Source organism: Rhipicephalus microplus, chromosome 2, assembly GCF_043290135.1.
Source record: "Rhipicephalus microplus isolate Deutch F79 chromosome 2, USDA_Rmic, whole genome shotgun sequence".
In the NCBI taxonomy this organism is placed as follows: Eukaryota; Metazoa; Arthropoda; class Arachnida; order Ixodida; family Ixodidae; genus Rhipicephalus; species Rhipicephalus microplus.
Window position 1 is genome coordinate 249443023 of NC_134701.1, and position 13965 is coordinate 249456987.

The following is a 13965-nucleotide window of genomic DNA, read 5'->3' on the forward strand; positions in this document are numbered from 1 at the left end:
GCACAGTGCGTCTATCCTATTTGGTGCGTTTTCAATAGAAATGCAATTTTGTCAATATCTTTGTGTTAAGGCATTAACGCAAACGTCGGCCTCGCTCGTAGCATCTATGCTTACCTAAAATAGCTCTGCGATGTGCACCTGGCTCACCTTGTCGGCACGACCTGGCTGTAACACTTTGTTCCACTTACGCTCATCCAGGAAAAAATCGTGGCTGGGCTACAGAGAAGACTAGGCGCACGCGTTGCATTTCCTTGTAGCCCGGCTGTAGAGTTCGATCACTCTTTAACATGCTGCACAATGGCAACCCAAGTTCTGCGTTCGATTTTCGACACTCTTCCAGCTGTCACCGCTTTCTCTGCAATACAGCTAACTCAAGGGTTTAATAAATCATTGATCATGGATGTTGGTTGTCGGAATGGAGATGTACCTAGAAGTGTCAACATGGGTGCACTCACATTAAGCGGAGCTATAGCTGTCATACACTATAGACATTGCACAAGCTCTCTTGCATCAATGTACAGTATACATTCAATTAATTCTGTATGGACACGTTTTACTTTTATGTTATACAAATTTCAATGCTGGAAGGATCAACAATGTCTTTTTTTTTTTCTTTCTTAGCACATCAGTGTATTTTACTGCTATAACCAGTATTGCTTCACCCGCTTGAAAAATAAGAGTGGGTGCTCAGGAACACTGCAGATTTTTTGCAAAACGTGAACCTTTGCACAGAAACTTTTGAACAACAAGGAAAAATTTATTCTCTTTTTTCAACACAACACATATCACTATTAAAATTCTGAGATGTCTCTTGAGAAACAGTTCTTCACTTGACCAGGCTGCCACAAACAATGCCTAAAAAGACCAGATAGCCTACTTGACGGTTAGAAACAAACTTCTTGGCGCAGTCACCGGGATCGTCCAAGTTCAGTGTATGGATCTGAAAGAATGTGCAATAATTCAGTAAGGCAGTTTATACACATTCAGTGCCAGTTAATAAAGATGCCAAAAAAAATTATCCTTCTCATATTAGTAAGTGACCCTTTCACAATATCATGATCCCAGCTCTCGCGGTGACAAAACGCACAAAAAGAGAGTACATATAGGTGGCAACACCATCTTGATGCTTCCACGCCAACTTGCTGTAATGTAGATTTTGATGCCATCTGCTGAGGGCATATGTTTGTTATAAAAGGGGCTTAATTCAATAATACGTGGACTATGGGTTTCCACATTATATATAAAAAATGTTTAGTTACACTATTTTTCAAATGCTTCAGAGAGCCGGGCATCTACGTTCATATGTTGTTGAAAGGTCTCTCGTGACTGTCTCTTTCGCCACTGAGTCTCCACAGCGAGCACTTTTTGTTCCTGCTTTGTTATCTGCACAGTCTAGTCTATCAAAGGTCAGTCTGATCCAGCAACAGGAGAGTCATCCTGTTTCCCAAACATAAATGCAGGGGTCCCTGTGACCCACCTTTTCCATGGTAATTGGCAAGTGTCTCTCGGAGACCCTGTGATGATTTGAAGAAAATGTGCAGATCTTTAACAATGTTTATCAGTATAAGTCAACCACATCATATTTCGAGGGAACCAGAGACGTAATGCAACCAGTTTCAGAAAATTATATTGAGCCAGTGCAATTCAAACACGAGAGAAAAATTCTTCGACATCTGTTATGTCCCATCAATGTCCGGCTGCTGAGCTTTGCCAAGAAACTTGACAATTCTCTGACCGTAATTTTTCCTTTAATACTGAACTAATAATTGCAAAATTATTATAGAGTTCTCACACACTAGTTAATGAGTCTGGACTGATTTAGTATTTTACTTTAGTGTCCCATAATTAAGCCAGTGTAATCAACTGCAGTTGACTAAATAAAAATTGCTTTAGCAGCTGTTAGCCTTTTCTCCTGGCGACCAATCATGAGAGGCTTTTGTGCTTAAATGCAGTCGAACTCCTTTATAAGAAACACCGATGCAACAGACAATTCGGTGTGAAAGTCACCAGTGTGCCTACATTGAAATAGGTGATGATAAGAAAGTGCTACCACGTGGTACCCTGCTTATATCTTAGAGACACCTCTTATACGACCAATGCTGTTCAAGACAACATTGGTCAACGTGTGTCTGAAGGCTGCATTCAAATGTATGTAAGCTAGAACACAAAAAAAAAACAAGAGACAACAACATTAAGCAATTTCACAGGCATGTTGGAAACTGCAAGTGGCCTTCTTAATGTTGATTTCATAGGAAAATAGAAAACAACTAACCTGGCGAGCTAGGTGTGCTCCTGTTGCTGCAGCAGCAAGGTAAAAAGGCCAAGACTGTCCCGAAGTCAAGCCGGCCAGAACAAGGTTGCTCACCATGCTTGCTGAGAACAGCCACAAATATCTCTTTGACTTGTCGCCAAACTTGAGTGCAGTAGACTTCATTCCAATAACGGCGTCATCATGTTTGTCCTGTAACAAATGGAGTGTAAGCTGTTAAACTTTTATGAAGCTGATAAAAAATATATGCATCTTCACGAAGTGAATCGTGACGGGTGAGCGAAGCACTGGGGAGTTGAGTCGCCCGCCCACTTGCGCATGTAAATAAGTGACAATGTTGTGAACAGTATATAGTAGAATGCTTTATTGGTCATAATTGACATGTTGCGTTGAGTTTTGTCTTTAATTTTGCCTTTGTTATTAGTGCTTTGTGGTCCATGAAATGTAGAGCCAATGGTTCTTCGATGGAATCTAGCCGCAAGTTGGCAAAGACAAGGTCTATGCGCATTTTCTTCAAATTTGGGTGTTTGTAGAGGGAGGAGTGTTTTTGGTACTTCAAGCTTATGTGAATGTCTCATTTCTTGACTGGACCAGACTTGTACGAGGGCTTGCTTATCAGCTTTCGCTTTATGTGCACGTAGATGGCTGTGTCATCAAGTATGTTTCCAAGAAGGCATTGCACCATTTTCTGAACGTCTATTGGAACATTGACCAGTTGACCTTCGATTCCGTACAGCCCGTTGCCGTGCATTAAACTCACAACGCTTGAAAGCCGCAGAGCGAATAATCGTTGCTTCCTGAGCTCTCACCTCTGGAGTAGCGGCTTGTTGTCAGCATTGCCGCTTGGCAGCTGCTTCCCGAACTCTCGCCTTCACGCTAGCTCGTTTTCTGCATCCGCCTTTCGTGGATGAGAGCGTGTTCATGTTCGTTTTTAACCGTAGCAAAAAAAAATAATGTGCGGTCTGGAATGCATTTATTCTTCGTCGTAATCATCCACAGGACAAAGTGCAAATAATGTTCAGTAGGGTTGAGAGCTGGGCTAGTTGGTGAGACATCTTTTAACCATATGGTGTAGTAGCGCAAATTCACGGGGACGAAGAGGACAAGAAAACACGACACTCGCTACACTCGCAACTAATTTTTATTTCAGAAGTAGCACTTTATATATAACCCATAACACTAGCGACACAGAAAAGAACTACGAACAATGAATCATTGCCAACAGAAGCCTTTGCGCAGACTCAAGCGATAGTACACGGCAGTTACGCTTAGACACTTTAAGATGACATAACTACATAACTTTTTTTATTCTTTTTGATTTGATGTTACCCAGGGCTGTTTTAGTTATGTCATCTTAAAGTGTCTAAGCGTAACTGCCGTGTACTATCGCTTGAGTCTGCGCAAAGGCTTCTGTTGGCAATGATTCAGTGTTCGTAGTTCTTTTCTGTGTCGCTAGGGTTATGGGTTATATATAAAGTGCTACTTCTGAAATAAAAATTAGTTGCGAGTGTAGCGAGTGTCGTGTTTTCTTGTCCTCTTCGTCCCCGTGAATTTGCGCTACTACACCATATGGTTAAAAGGTGCAAATAATGCCTGATAGATGTGTAGCGGGTACATCGCTCATATGCAGAACACTGAATGGCATAGTGGGTGCTTGCTCACTCCATGAAACTTACAAAGACGTATAGTGGGCATTGTGCAAGTGCTGTGCATGACAAGCCTAGACCCTAGGGTGCTTTGCTCCTAAAAAAATTGATTAGCAACATAACAGCACGAACATATTAAGACAATACTGAAAAAGCTACGCACAACTGTTCCAAGCTGCATCAATAATCTTTCCTAAATGTGGAAAAAAAAAAAATGTGTAAAGAGAGGTGGTACCCGAAGCACAGGGCTTTGGTGGCTTACGGGTCACCGTACCGTTATAATAGAAACGTGCTCACATCATCCATCCTTCCGTACTGGCCACTGCTGCCTTGGCCTGCTCAACATTACTGGGGGCAGCAAGTCGAGTACAGCTAGTTTGTGGGATAGAATTGTGGCAGGCCAAGTCGAAGTGTCCACACGGGCATGTTCACAGTTGGCAAAAGTTCAGGCACTCTTCCAGTGTTAAGCTCCACCGTGGAGGGGGCTTATGACCACCTAGGTGCATAAAACTGCACAACCATATTGTGGCAAATTTCCGATACCAGCAAGTAAAGTAAAAATGAGGAGAAGAAGGGTGCTACACCTTCAGACATGGTTTCTCAAAATGGGTTCAGCCAGCCAATGATAAATTTTCTGTGGTTCTGCACTTTCCAATTAACTTGGATGTCGAAAACTGAGGTCAGATCGATCTCTTAAATTACTTACGCCCGAGTGTCAATAAGCACATCTCGGTGTGTAACAAAAACATGCGAGATGTGCAATAAATTCAACCAGCAGCTTGTAGCAAGCCTGACTCCAAAAAACAAGCCACATGCTTAAAGCTATTGCACTTGAATTCTGGAGGTTTTATATTCACCCCATCTGTATTTCTCCTGTTTGAAGATAGGTGCCAAAGATAAGGCAATGGGAGTGCTGCAACCATTTGCAATAACATTTATACTCGTGAGCAGGCATTACCAACTGTAGCCTATCTGAAAAATAAATACAGGAATCGGCTGAATCTAGAAGTCAATATGCGGCTGGTCACCAGTGTTAGTTTCGCATTGATTTATTGATGCAAGGAAAGTTCGTTCATTTGTATGTCTGTGAATAAATTTTCATGACATGTATTCGGTTTTAAATTTATTCCACATGAATGTAGCATGACCTGAATGAAAAATGCTGCATAAAATTCAAAGTAAAAAAGGGCGAGGGGGTTACCTGGCACTAAACCAAGCTTAGCTGGTTTCCCTGGGAACCAACATGCTTGAGAACACCTGCCTTAGGACAATATCAAAAGGAGGCATTGCAAATAGATAAGCAAGGAGATGAGAGAGCAATGCAGTGTTTATCTACAGCCCAGCGTCCAAACTCACCTGATGCGCATAAATTGTGTCGTAAATTAGTGTCCACGACATAGCCGCAGCGTATAGGGGAAGAACTGCTGACCAATCACACGAACCTTTCACTGCTGCCCAGCCCATGAGCGCACCCCAGTTGATAGTGAGACCTGTTAAGAGGCAAGAATGCAGCACTGAATACCGGTCTGAACATCTGCCATCAGTTCAGGCGACCACTCCTTCATGTGTGCTTCCTGAATTCTTTAAAATAATTTGTCCACACAATCCTTATTTATCTGCTGGCACAAGAGCTTAAAAAACAATGTTTTAATTAACACCTAGGCGAATATTCTTCATGAATGTGGGAGGTTACTCCCCTACATATTTGTTCTAGCAGAGAACTAGCCCTACGGCACATCCCAAAATGCTCAACTTAAATTATGTTTACTTTTAGGATGTCCAAAAGAAATAGTGATTGCATAACAAATGCACAATAAACTTTCAATGATCTCCAGTGTGCAATTATGTAGTTCTATACCGTACTAGCTAAAACAGTTTATTCATGTTACATAAGTCGAACAGTATACTAAAAACATTATAACTTCATTAGAAAAAAAATTAATAAAGCTAATAACATCAGTTTACTCATATTACATAGGTCAAACAGTATGCTAAAAACAAAATAAATTCATTAGAAAAAAAATAATAAAGCTATTAACATCAGTTTACTCATATTACGCAAGTACAACAGTATGCCAAAAGCAAAATAGCTTCATTAGAAAAAAATAAAGCTATTAACATCAGTTTACTCATATTACATAAACAGTATGCTAAAAACAAAATATCATTAGAAAAAAAAAAGAATAAAGCTATTATTACCCAACATGACTTGTGGCCAGTAGGTTATCCTCTTCATAACGGGATACAATGCGACCAGAGCAACAGAACTTGCCCCAAGAACTATACTACAAGTGTATGAGAAAGCAATGCGTCAGTCGAGAGCATTAGCACATATAAGAAAACATGTAGCTTATAATAATGCGCATGTGAAGTACACTGGCACATAAAAATTATGGTTGGCATGTTATCTCATCACAAATAGAAACATTAATTATTTATTATTCAACCAATAGATGCCTTATTTTGCTCCTGCTCGACGAGTAGTCATAAAAAACACGGGATGTTGTGGATGTCTTTTTATCATAAGTCATAATAATGTACTCTATTTTAAACTATCTATACTAGAAAGTATGTAGAAATACAAATCAGTGGGGCTGTGTAAATATTCAAAAATTATTATTAATTAGATGCGTTTCATTGAATTTGGTTCTAGAATCAAATATGGCATATTAGAAAAACTGAATACTTTTAGAATATTCTTCAAATAATAAACACCCATGGCAAAAGCATCAGAGGAATGAAATGTTGGAACAGAGACGTGCAAATGTTTTTCGTAGAACTATACATGCAGACCTAGTTTTTACAGGACTACTGACACTAGAATGATCACAGGATGAAGGCGTTTTTGCTTAAAATTCTAGCACTGCCGAAGCGGCAGTGTAATTAATTTACTATATTCATCATGACATTCATGATGATATTTACGTATGAATATTATTTAACATTTATAAATCAATTTTATTAAAAACATGCTGAGAAAGAGTCATGTTGAATATCGCAGTCTGTTGGTAAAAAGTAGGTGCAATACTCCTTTCATAAAGGTTTCAACAATATTTGTTTCAAATAAAATGTCGAGGAGTTCTTGAGCTGTTTTGAATATTAGCCATACTATTCGAAAACAATTCGAATAGCACTCGAGTCGTATTTACTTTAGTGTCATCCCTACTTCATTCCGTTCAAAAATTTGCTATTTGCACATACCCACAAACCAGTGTCTAAAAGCTTGAACGCTCTTCTAAATATGGTTGTAGGAAATGCTTTTCAGACAAGATTCCATTGTTTGTAACTATTGGCACAATTATGATTGCAGTGCATAAATAGTGTAGCACAGCAAGTGTTTGCACTTTTCTATTCTACTTGAAACCACCATGAATTGCCCTCATGATTGGTATAGCAATTACAATGCAGGATGAAAAAATTCAGACCAATCTGCCAGCAGTATTCATAAGGTGTGTAAGACTGATTCATTGGTCTATGACTCAGAGCACTGTACACAATATATTACTCTCACATTACACTTTCAATATTTAAACACATTTATGCTTAATGATGTTTACAGTATGTTGTGCAAGCAAACCAATTCAATATTATGCAAATATTCTAGTGCACATAGCATGTGCACATAATGCAAATCTGTTTGGGCAGTAAAAGTTGCTTTAGTTGAGAAAACAATATTAGCAGATTTCGTTTCACTAGAATTTGCAGCTGGCTACAAACATGTCCTCAAGACATGAAAGTGAAGCCTCCTAGTACCTGTCGAACATTCGCACCCATGTTTCACTGCTCAATGTGATCACAGTGTCAGTGTGTGAACTTTGAAGACGGATTAGAAGTCCTCTGGTTATTCAGTGCAATTACTGAAACATAAGCTGCCATGCATCTTCGAAATAATTGAGCCAGTAGTGACACAGTACTTATGTTCACCATAAATGCAAGGATGGGTCTACATACGTGTACCAGTTTAGCTGCAACAGAATTAGCGAGGACAAAGCAAGCTGACCACCAGTAAAAACAAAAGCGTCGAACAGCGACAGTTCACCACTTGCAAGAGGTCGATTTTTGGTTCGCTCCACCTGCAATTGAAAGCCATTCCTGAGAAAGCAACACCACGAGGTTGGACACTTTCCAGGCGGTCATGGTTATATGTGCGAATCAGCACCTTTCTGTCTATATCCCGGTCCCACATGTCATTTATAGTGCATCCAGCACCTCTCATCAGTAGTGCTCCAGCAGCGTACATCGCTAGAAGCTTCAGATCGGGTAAGCAGCCCGGGTCGGCCGCTAGACCAATGCTCCAAGCACCGGGCAACATCACGAGCCACGTTCCTAAAGGTGACAAATAAAAGGCAGCACTAGGAGCTTTAGCACGGACAAAGAGATAAGAAATCAGATCTACTCCTTTGATCTTAAGCATCTTCGAAGCGCTCACCGATCGGCTTGTCCAGACGCATGAGTCTTAAGTACGGCTGCAACTTCTCCGGCGCCGCATGGACAACTCGTTCAGGGAACGTGCGGTGAACGGCCAAAGCTTTGGGAGAACCGAAGGGTTGCGACGCCTCTAGTCGGCTGGAAGACTTGCACCTTGCACCAAAACGATCCTTCGACGTGAGACCCGCACGACTGGGAACCAGACACAACACGGGGGCCGTCGACTTCACATGAGAGCAGCAGGCGTGGGCGCGCAAAAAACACGCCGCTGCTCGGCCCGCCCGCTTTCCAAACATCACGGAGCTCATGATGGCCTCGCTAGAAGTTCACTCGGTTAGATAGGAAGAAAAGACTGTAATTCGTAAAGCAGCAAGGCAAGTGCTCGGTCCATATGCACCCCATATGCCCTGGAAAACGCACAAACACGTGCGCGCAGCAACGAAACCACAAGGTCGTCGACACAACGCTTTTGGGGCTTAACGTCCGGTCTCCGTACCGCAGGTTCAAGCGGAACCGTTCCGCTCACTGCAGTACCGCTCGCGGCATTGTGTGAGTATGCACACGCAGAGAGAACGCGAAGGACACGTGAAGCGGGCGACTCGGCGATGTCACCTCCAATAGCGGCGCTCGCTGAAAAAACGTATATCGCGTGGTCACTTTTCCTCTTGGCTAGCGTCATGTGTTACCGCAACGCATAATCCGAACACGTAACCACTAGAGACAGGTTGCAGCCGCCTCTGGCCGAGGAGGATTTTCCATGATGGCATCAACTGCGCATCAGTGTAAAAGAGCAATGTACTTTCGCAAAGCCAGCGCTTCCTGGCAAATCACATGCACAGCGCGCAGGCGCACGCGGGACCTTGCTCTAAAAGGCGTTGCTATCGTCATATCAACAAGCCGATAAGCAAGCCGAAACTGCAGTCAAAGACGGCGTTGCTTGGCTAGTTTTGGTTTCGTTTTCACAACGAGCGCAAGCGTGGCAATGGAGTATGGAAAACTTTATTTTTGTGCTGCAGGACGCGCTTAGAGCATGACATTTTGCGGATCTATTTGTTTTGATCAAACTCACCAGCAGACCTCAGCAGTTTTTTTTTTTTTTTTGAAGTCATCTTCTTGGCGAAGTTATAAGAGGCCCTGAAACATTTTTTGAGCATGGCCAGTAAACGCGGTCGATGGGTAGTAAAGGCTCCCGAGAACACCAAAACCAAATATTATAGCTCAGCACGCTGCCTTGAATTCACAATAAATGATCAAAGTAGTCGAAAACTTGCTTTCTCTTCTCTCGACAAATGACGGAAGACAGAAATCACTCGTAGAAGGTCATCTATCAGCCATTGGTTGATTTGAACGTGGTGCGCTCGGTTGTTACAGGGATCGCCGTGGGAGGTCGCAACTTGTCTACGCGGGCGCGCGTGATTACATTGAAAGGCTCGCTAGATTCCGTACCGACCGGTTGAGCGCCCGCGCGCTCCGCGCGCTTGCGATCTTCGGCGTCATCGTAGCTCTGGCCGACTGGGATCGCCCTACGTCACCTCCTGCCGCCGACGACCTTCGACGACAGCGTAGCTCTGACTTACTGGGCCTGCTCTACGCCATCTACAGACGCCGACAACATCTCTCGCAAGTGTACCCCGTCCTCGGACTCCAGTGACCGTGCTTCCATCTTTCCCGTCTCTCCTATCCCCTCAGTTTGTTGTTGCTTCTTCTTCCTCTTTTCTACACCTCTACTTCTGCCCTTTTTATCCCTCCTCACCCCCATTCCTTGTGAGCCCTGTGGCGGTGTCGCTCACTGAAGCAGACAATAACGGGGCTCACTTTTCTCTTCCTTTCTCTTTCTTAAGAACCACTCACATCACACTGAAAGAGCCGCCTATTCGAAGAAAACAAAATAGAAAAATTGTGTTCAAGGTCACGAGGCGTGCATGATGTATTTTCTTTGCCCCCTGCCACCTTACCTGCGTAGCTTCCAGCACTTTCGTCGGGACGAGAGATGAGATAACGCGATGACAACGTGCGACGATTCTTCGTAACTCTACTTGTTCTGGAGAGATTCTCAAAAATTTTGCGGCGCTAAATTCGTGAGACAGTGGGCTCTTTTAGTGAATTCATTCCATGGTTACTTGAAAGAAGTGTTTCAGGGCACCTTTAAAATATTCTTTTTATAAAATTAACCTGCTTTTCTCATCTGCTGCAACTGATGAATGCGCCTTAGATCTTGAAATTTTCTCACCTAAACGTAAGGGACACAAACTTCATTGCAAGCCCTCTGCGTTCTTTTTGAGCTCTTCGGCCAACGCGATCTTCGGACATCACATTGCTAGAGTGCCTGCTATCTCGGTGTGGCTCGTCATTTCTGCTGTGTGGAGATTTCAATGCCCATCATCCTCGTTGGTGTTGTCGCCCATAAGACAATCGTGGAGTAGAAATCAATGTGCTTATTGTTAAACATGATCTGCAGACCCTTAATGATGGCTCATCCACATTTGTCGGCAGAGGAAAGGAACAATCCACTATTGATCTTGCCATATCAACGAGAGATGTGCGTCTTGCTTGGTCAAGCGAGGCTGACCCATAGGGTTCAGATCATCTGCCCATTTGGCTGGTTTCAGAGAATTCTCCAAGCAGCCAGAGTGCTGCCTACATAGTGAAAAATTGGGACAAGTTCCATCAGCTGATTGCGGGGGCACCATCACACGATAACCTGTTCAAACTAGTGGGTGAATGTCTGCAGCAATCTACAGTACGACGGCTGCGAAGCATAGACAAGCCAAACCCAGACCTAAAGCTCTTGACACTACGTGCTTGTGGACGACGTGCTTGTGGACGACGTGCTTACAGGAGGGCACAGCGTTCCAAAAGAAGCTCTGATTGAACATTTTATAACAGCTTAGATGCAGCCATTAGGCGGCACACAAAACAACTTCGTCGAAGAAGCTGGGCCGCATTGTGTAGCTCGTTGCATATGGCGAGTGGTTTTGGGAGTGTATGGCGCATATTGAAGGCTCTCCGAACACCTGCGGTCTGCAAGAATTCAACTACAGCATTGCACATCACGACTGGATGGTCTCCTAAAATTATTGCGGAAGATTTTTCCAATATTTTCACATGTCCTATGTCAAAATACAACGCTAGTCATCATTCCGTAACAATTTTATATGGACCTCCATGTGAGATGGATGAGGCAGAATTTACCTTGGACGAGCTGCGTCATGCACTTATCCTCTGTTACCATCGCACCGCCCCAGGCGAAGATGGTGTTACGTACCAAGTATTGCGAAACATTGATAAGGTCTTTCGTCAAAGTATCCTGGACGAATACAACAAAGTGTGGCAAACGAATCTGATTCCTGCTGAATGGAAATCATCTGTGGTGAAGCCAATTCGAAAGCCTGGTCAACCTGCACAACTCCTGAAGTCATACCAGCCAATATCACTAACTTGTAATGTTATGAAGCTGATGGAGCGTATGGTGGTGTTTCGTCTGTACGCCAGATTACAGGAGCTCGCTTTCTTTCCTGATGTCATGAGTGGGTGCACCATTCAGCCCTCGACGGCATAGCAGATCTTGTATCATCGCTTGAATCTGCTCGAGCAAACAGACACTCAGCGTATGTTCTATTTCTTGACATACAGCAAGCGTTTGACTCGGTGCCACATAGGGCGATTATTTGTGCACTGGTGATTGGAGGAATTTCAGGTCGTCTGTTACACTTTCTCCGTGATTTTCTATCTAAGCGCGGAATGAAAGTGCACATCGGAGAAGTACAGAGTCGACCTCGTGCTGTTAAATGTGGCGTCCCGCAAGGCAGCGTCTTGTCACCGCTTCTCTTTAACAGCGTACTTGCTGGACTTCCAGGCCGATTACCGCAAGAATGTGACTTTCCTATAGGCATAGTGATTTAAGCTGATGACATCGCACTCTCGGTCAGTGATGCATGGTCCACGTCTTCGTGGTATATTGCAGCGAGCTCAGAATACAACTTCGGAATATTTGGTGGAAGTTGGCCTACAGGTTTCACCTGCGAAGTCAGCTGCCATCGCGTATCATCCAAGGCAACGCGCTCGTCGAAGCCTTAGCAGGCTTTACCTCGGAGACACACCGATACAGTGGGTACACCAACATCGCTACCTGGGTGTAATCATCGATGATCGCCTTTCTTCGCGCCCTGATGTTAAAACTGTGAGGCGAAAAGCGCTGTACCTGTTCAAGTGTAGCCGCCTTGACTGCTAAGGGTGAGGGCATTGATCAGAAGACGGCACTACAGGTTTACCAATCAACTGTACTCTCTTGCGTGATGTATGCTTTGCGAGTGCCGCTTGCTTTAATGTCCCAGCTGGAACGGCATCATCGTGTTGCCCTCCGAGTACTGTTTGGCTTACCTCGTGACGCACAATCCATCCCACTACTGACTGAAGCACACCAGTGGCCGCTAAATCTGTAAGCTGACCAGAGAGCGCTACATCATATTGAGCGTCTGAACCGAGCCTCGCATGGCAAGACACTCCTTTACAGGCTGTTACAGCGCCCACTTTCTCGGATGGGTAAAATGGCGGCTTTGTTCAATGACATTACTGGCAATTCCGGCGAAGCTATTCAGTTGTCAACATCGACAGAGCACAGGCCATGTACCTTCCCTATTCATCTGTCAACTCCAAGAATACGCAAAAAGTGTGACCAATATGTTTCGGAACTATACCAATTAGCCCATTCACACTTATTTGACAAGTTTGAAGACTATGCAAAAGTATTCACGGACGCTTCTGTACGCTTCGATGGCCTGAGCGCATCTGCAGCGTTCTTCTGCCCTTCAACCGATATCAGGCGGTTGTTTAAAATACCGCATACCTCATCGTCGGTGACGGCCGAGCTAGCAGCGATTGATGTCGCCCTTAAGTGCGTACAAGAAGGGTTACCAGCATCGAAAGTTGTCATCCTCACCGACTCTCGTGGTGCCCTTAGCAGACTCACCAGCAAGGACACCGACAGCCCTATTCTGAGCAGCATCATGGAATCCATTAACAATATCATGTCACGTGGGGTATGCCTAGCTGCACAGTGGGTACCTTCGCACGTGAGTATCGCGGGCAATGAAGAAGCGGACCGCCTTGCTTCGTCATGCAACCACGATGGCTGCGACTGTCCGGGAATTCTATGTACGATGGACGACGCTCGTCTGCTTATACGCCGACACCTCCTAAAGCAGCACCCAGACCAGCGCGTGGCGAAGGGATCGTTCCCTCCCCGTGTTCGTGGCCGTGGCTTGCCTCGTAGATCCCGAGCACTGCTGTACAAACTAAGAGTGGGCTCTGTGCTGGTGCGTGAACGATTACACCGTCAAGGGCGTGTGGACAGCCCGTTGTGCGCAGCTTGTGGCTCCTGCGAAACGCTTGAGCATCTCGTAGTGCACTGTCCCACATTTGCTACGCAGCGGTCTTTGCTGATTAAGGAATATAAATTCCTAGGACTCAAGTGCGCGACTCTAGACTACCTCTTTCCGAGTGTTAGTGCTTCCCGGCGCGACCAGGCCCACCGAGCTCTCCTTACATTAATGAACCAAACGGACCTGGCCACCCGTTTAGAGACGATCTTTTTCTTCTTCTTTTATTATTATTTATTTATTT

The 13965-nt window shown here is 44.1% G+C and overlaps 1 protein-coding gene across 1 annotated transcript; it reads right to left on the reverse strand.

The window, feature by feature from the left end:
• Positions 1-736: 736 nt before the first annotated feature.
• Positions 737-9188, reverse strand: Coq2 (ubiquinone biosynthesis protein COQ2, mitochondrial). The gene is made up of 7 exons (XM_037421236.2): positions 8345-9188; positions 8075-8241; positions 7867-7988; positions 6115-6200; positions 5272-5405; positions 2273-2461; positions 737-940 (listed from the first exon to the last, which is right to left on the reverse strand). The coding sequence occupies exons 1-7, from the start codon at positions 8649-8651 to the stop codon at positions 827-829; spliced, it is 1119 nt and encodes a 372-aa protein (XP_037277133.2). The 5' UTR covers positions 8652-9188; the 3' UTR covers positions 737-826.
• Between the last annotated feature and the right edge of the window lie 4777 nt (positions 9189-13965).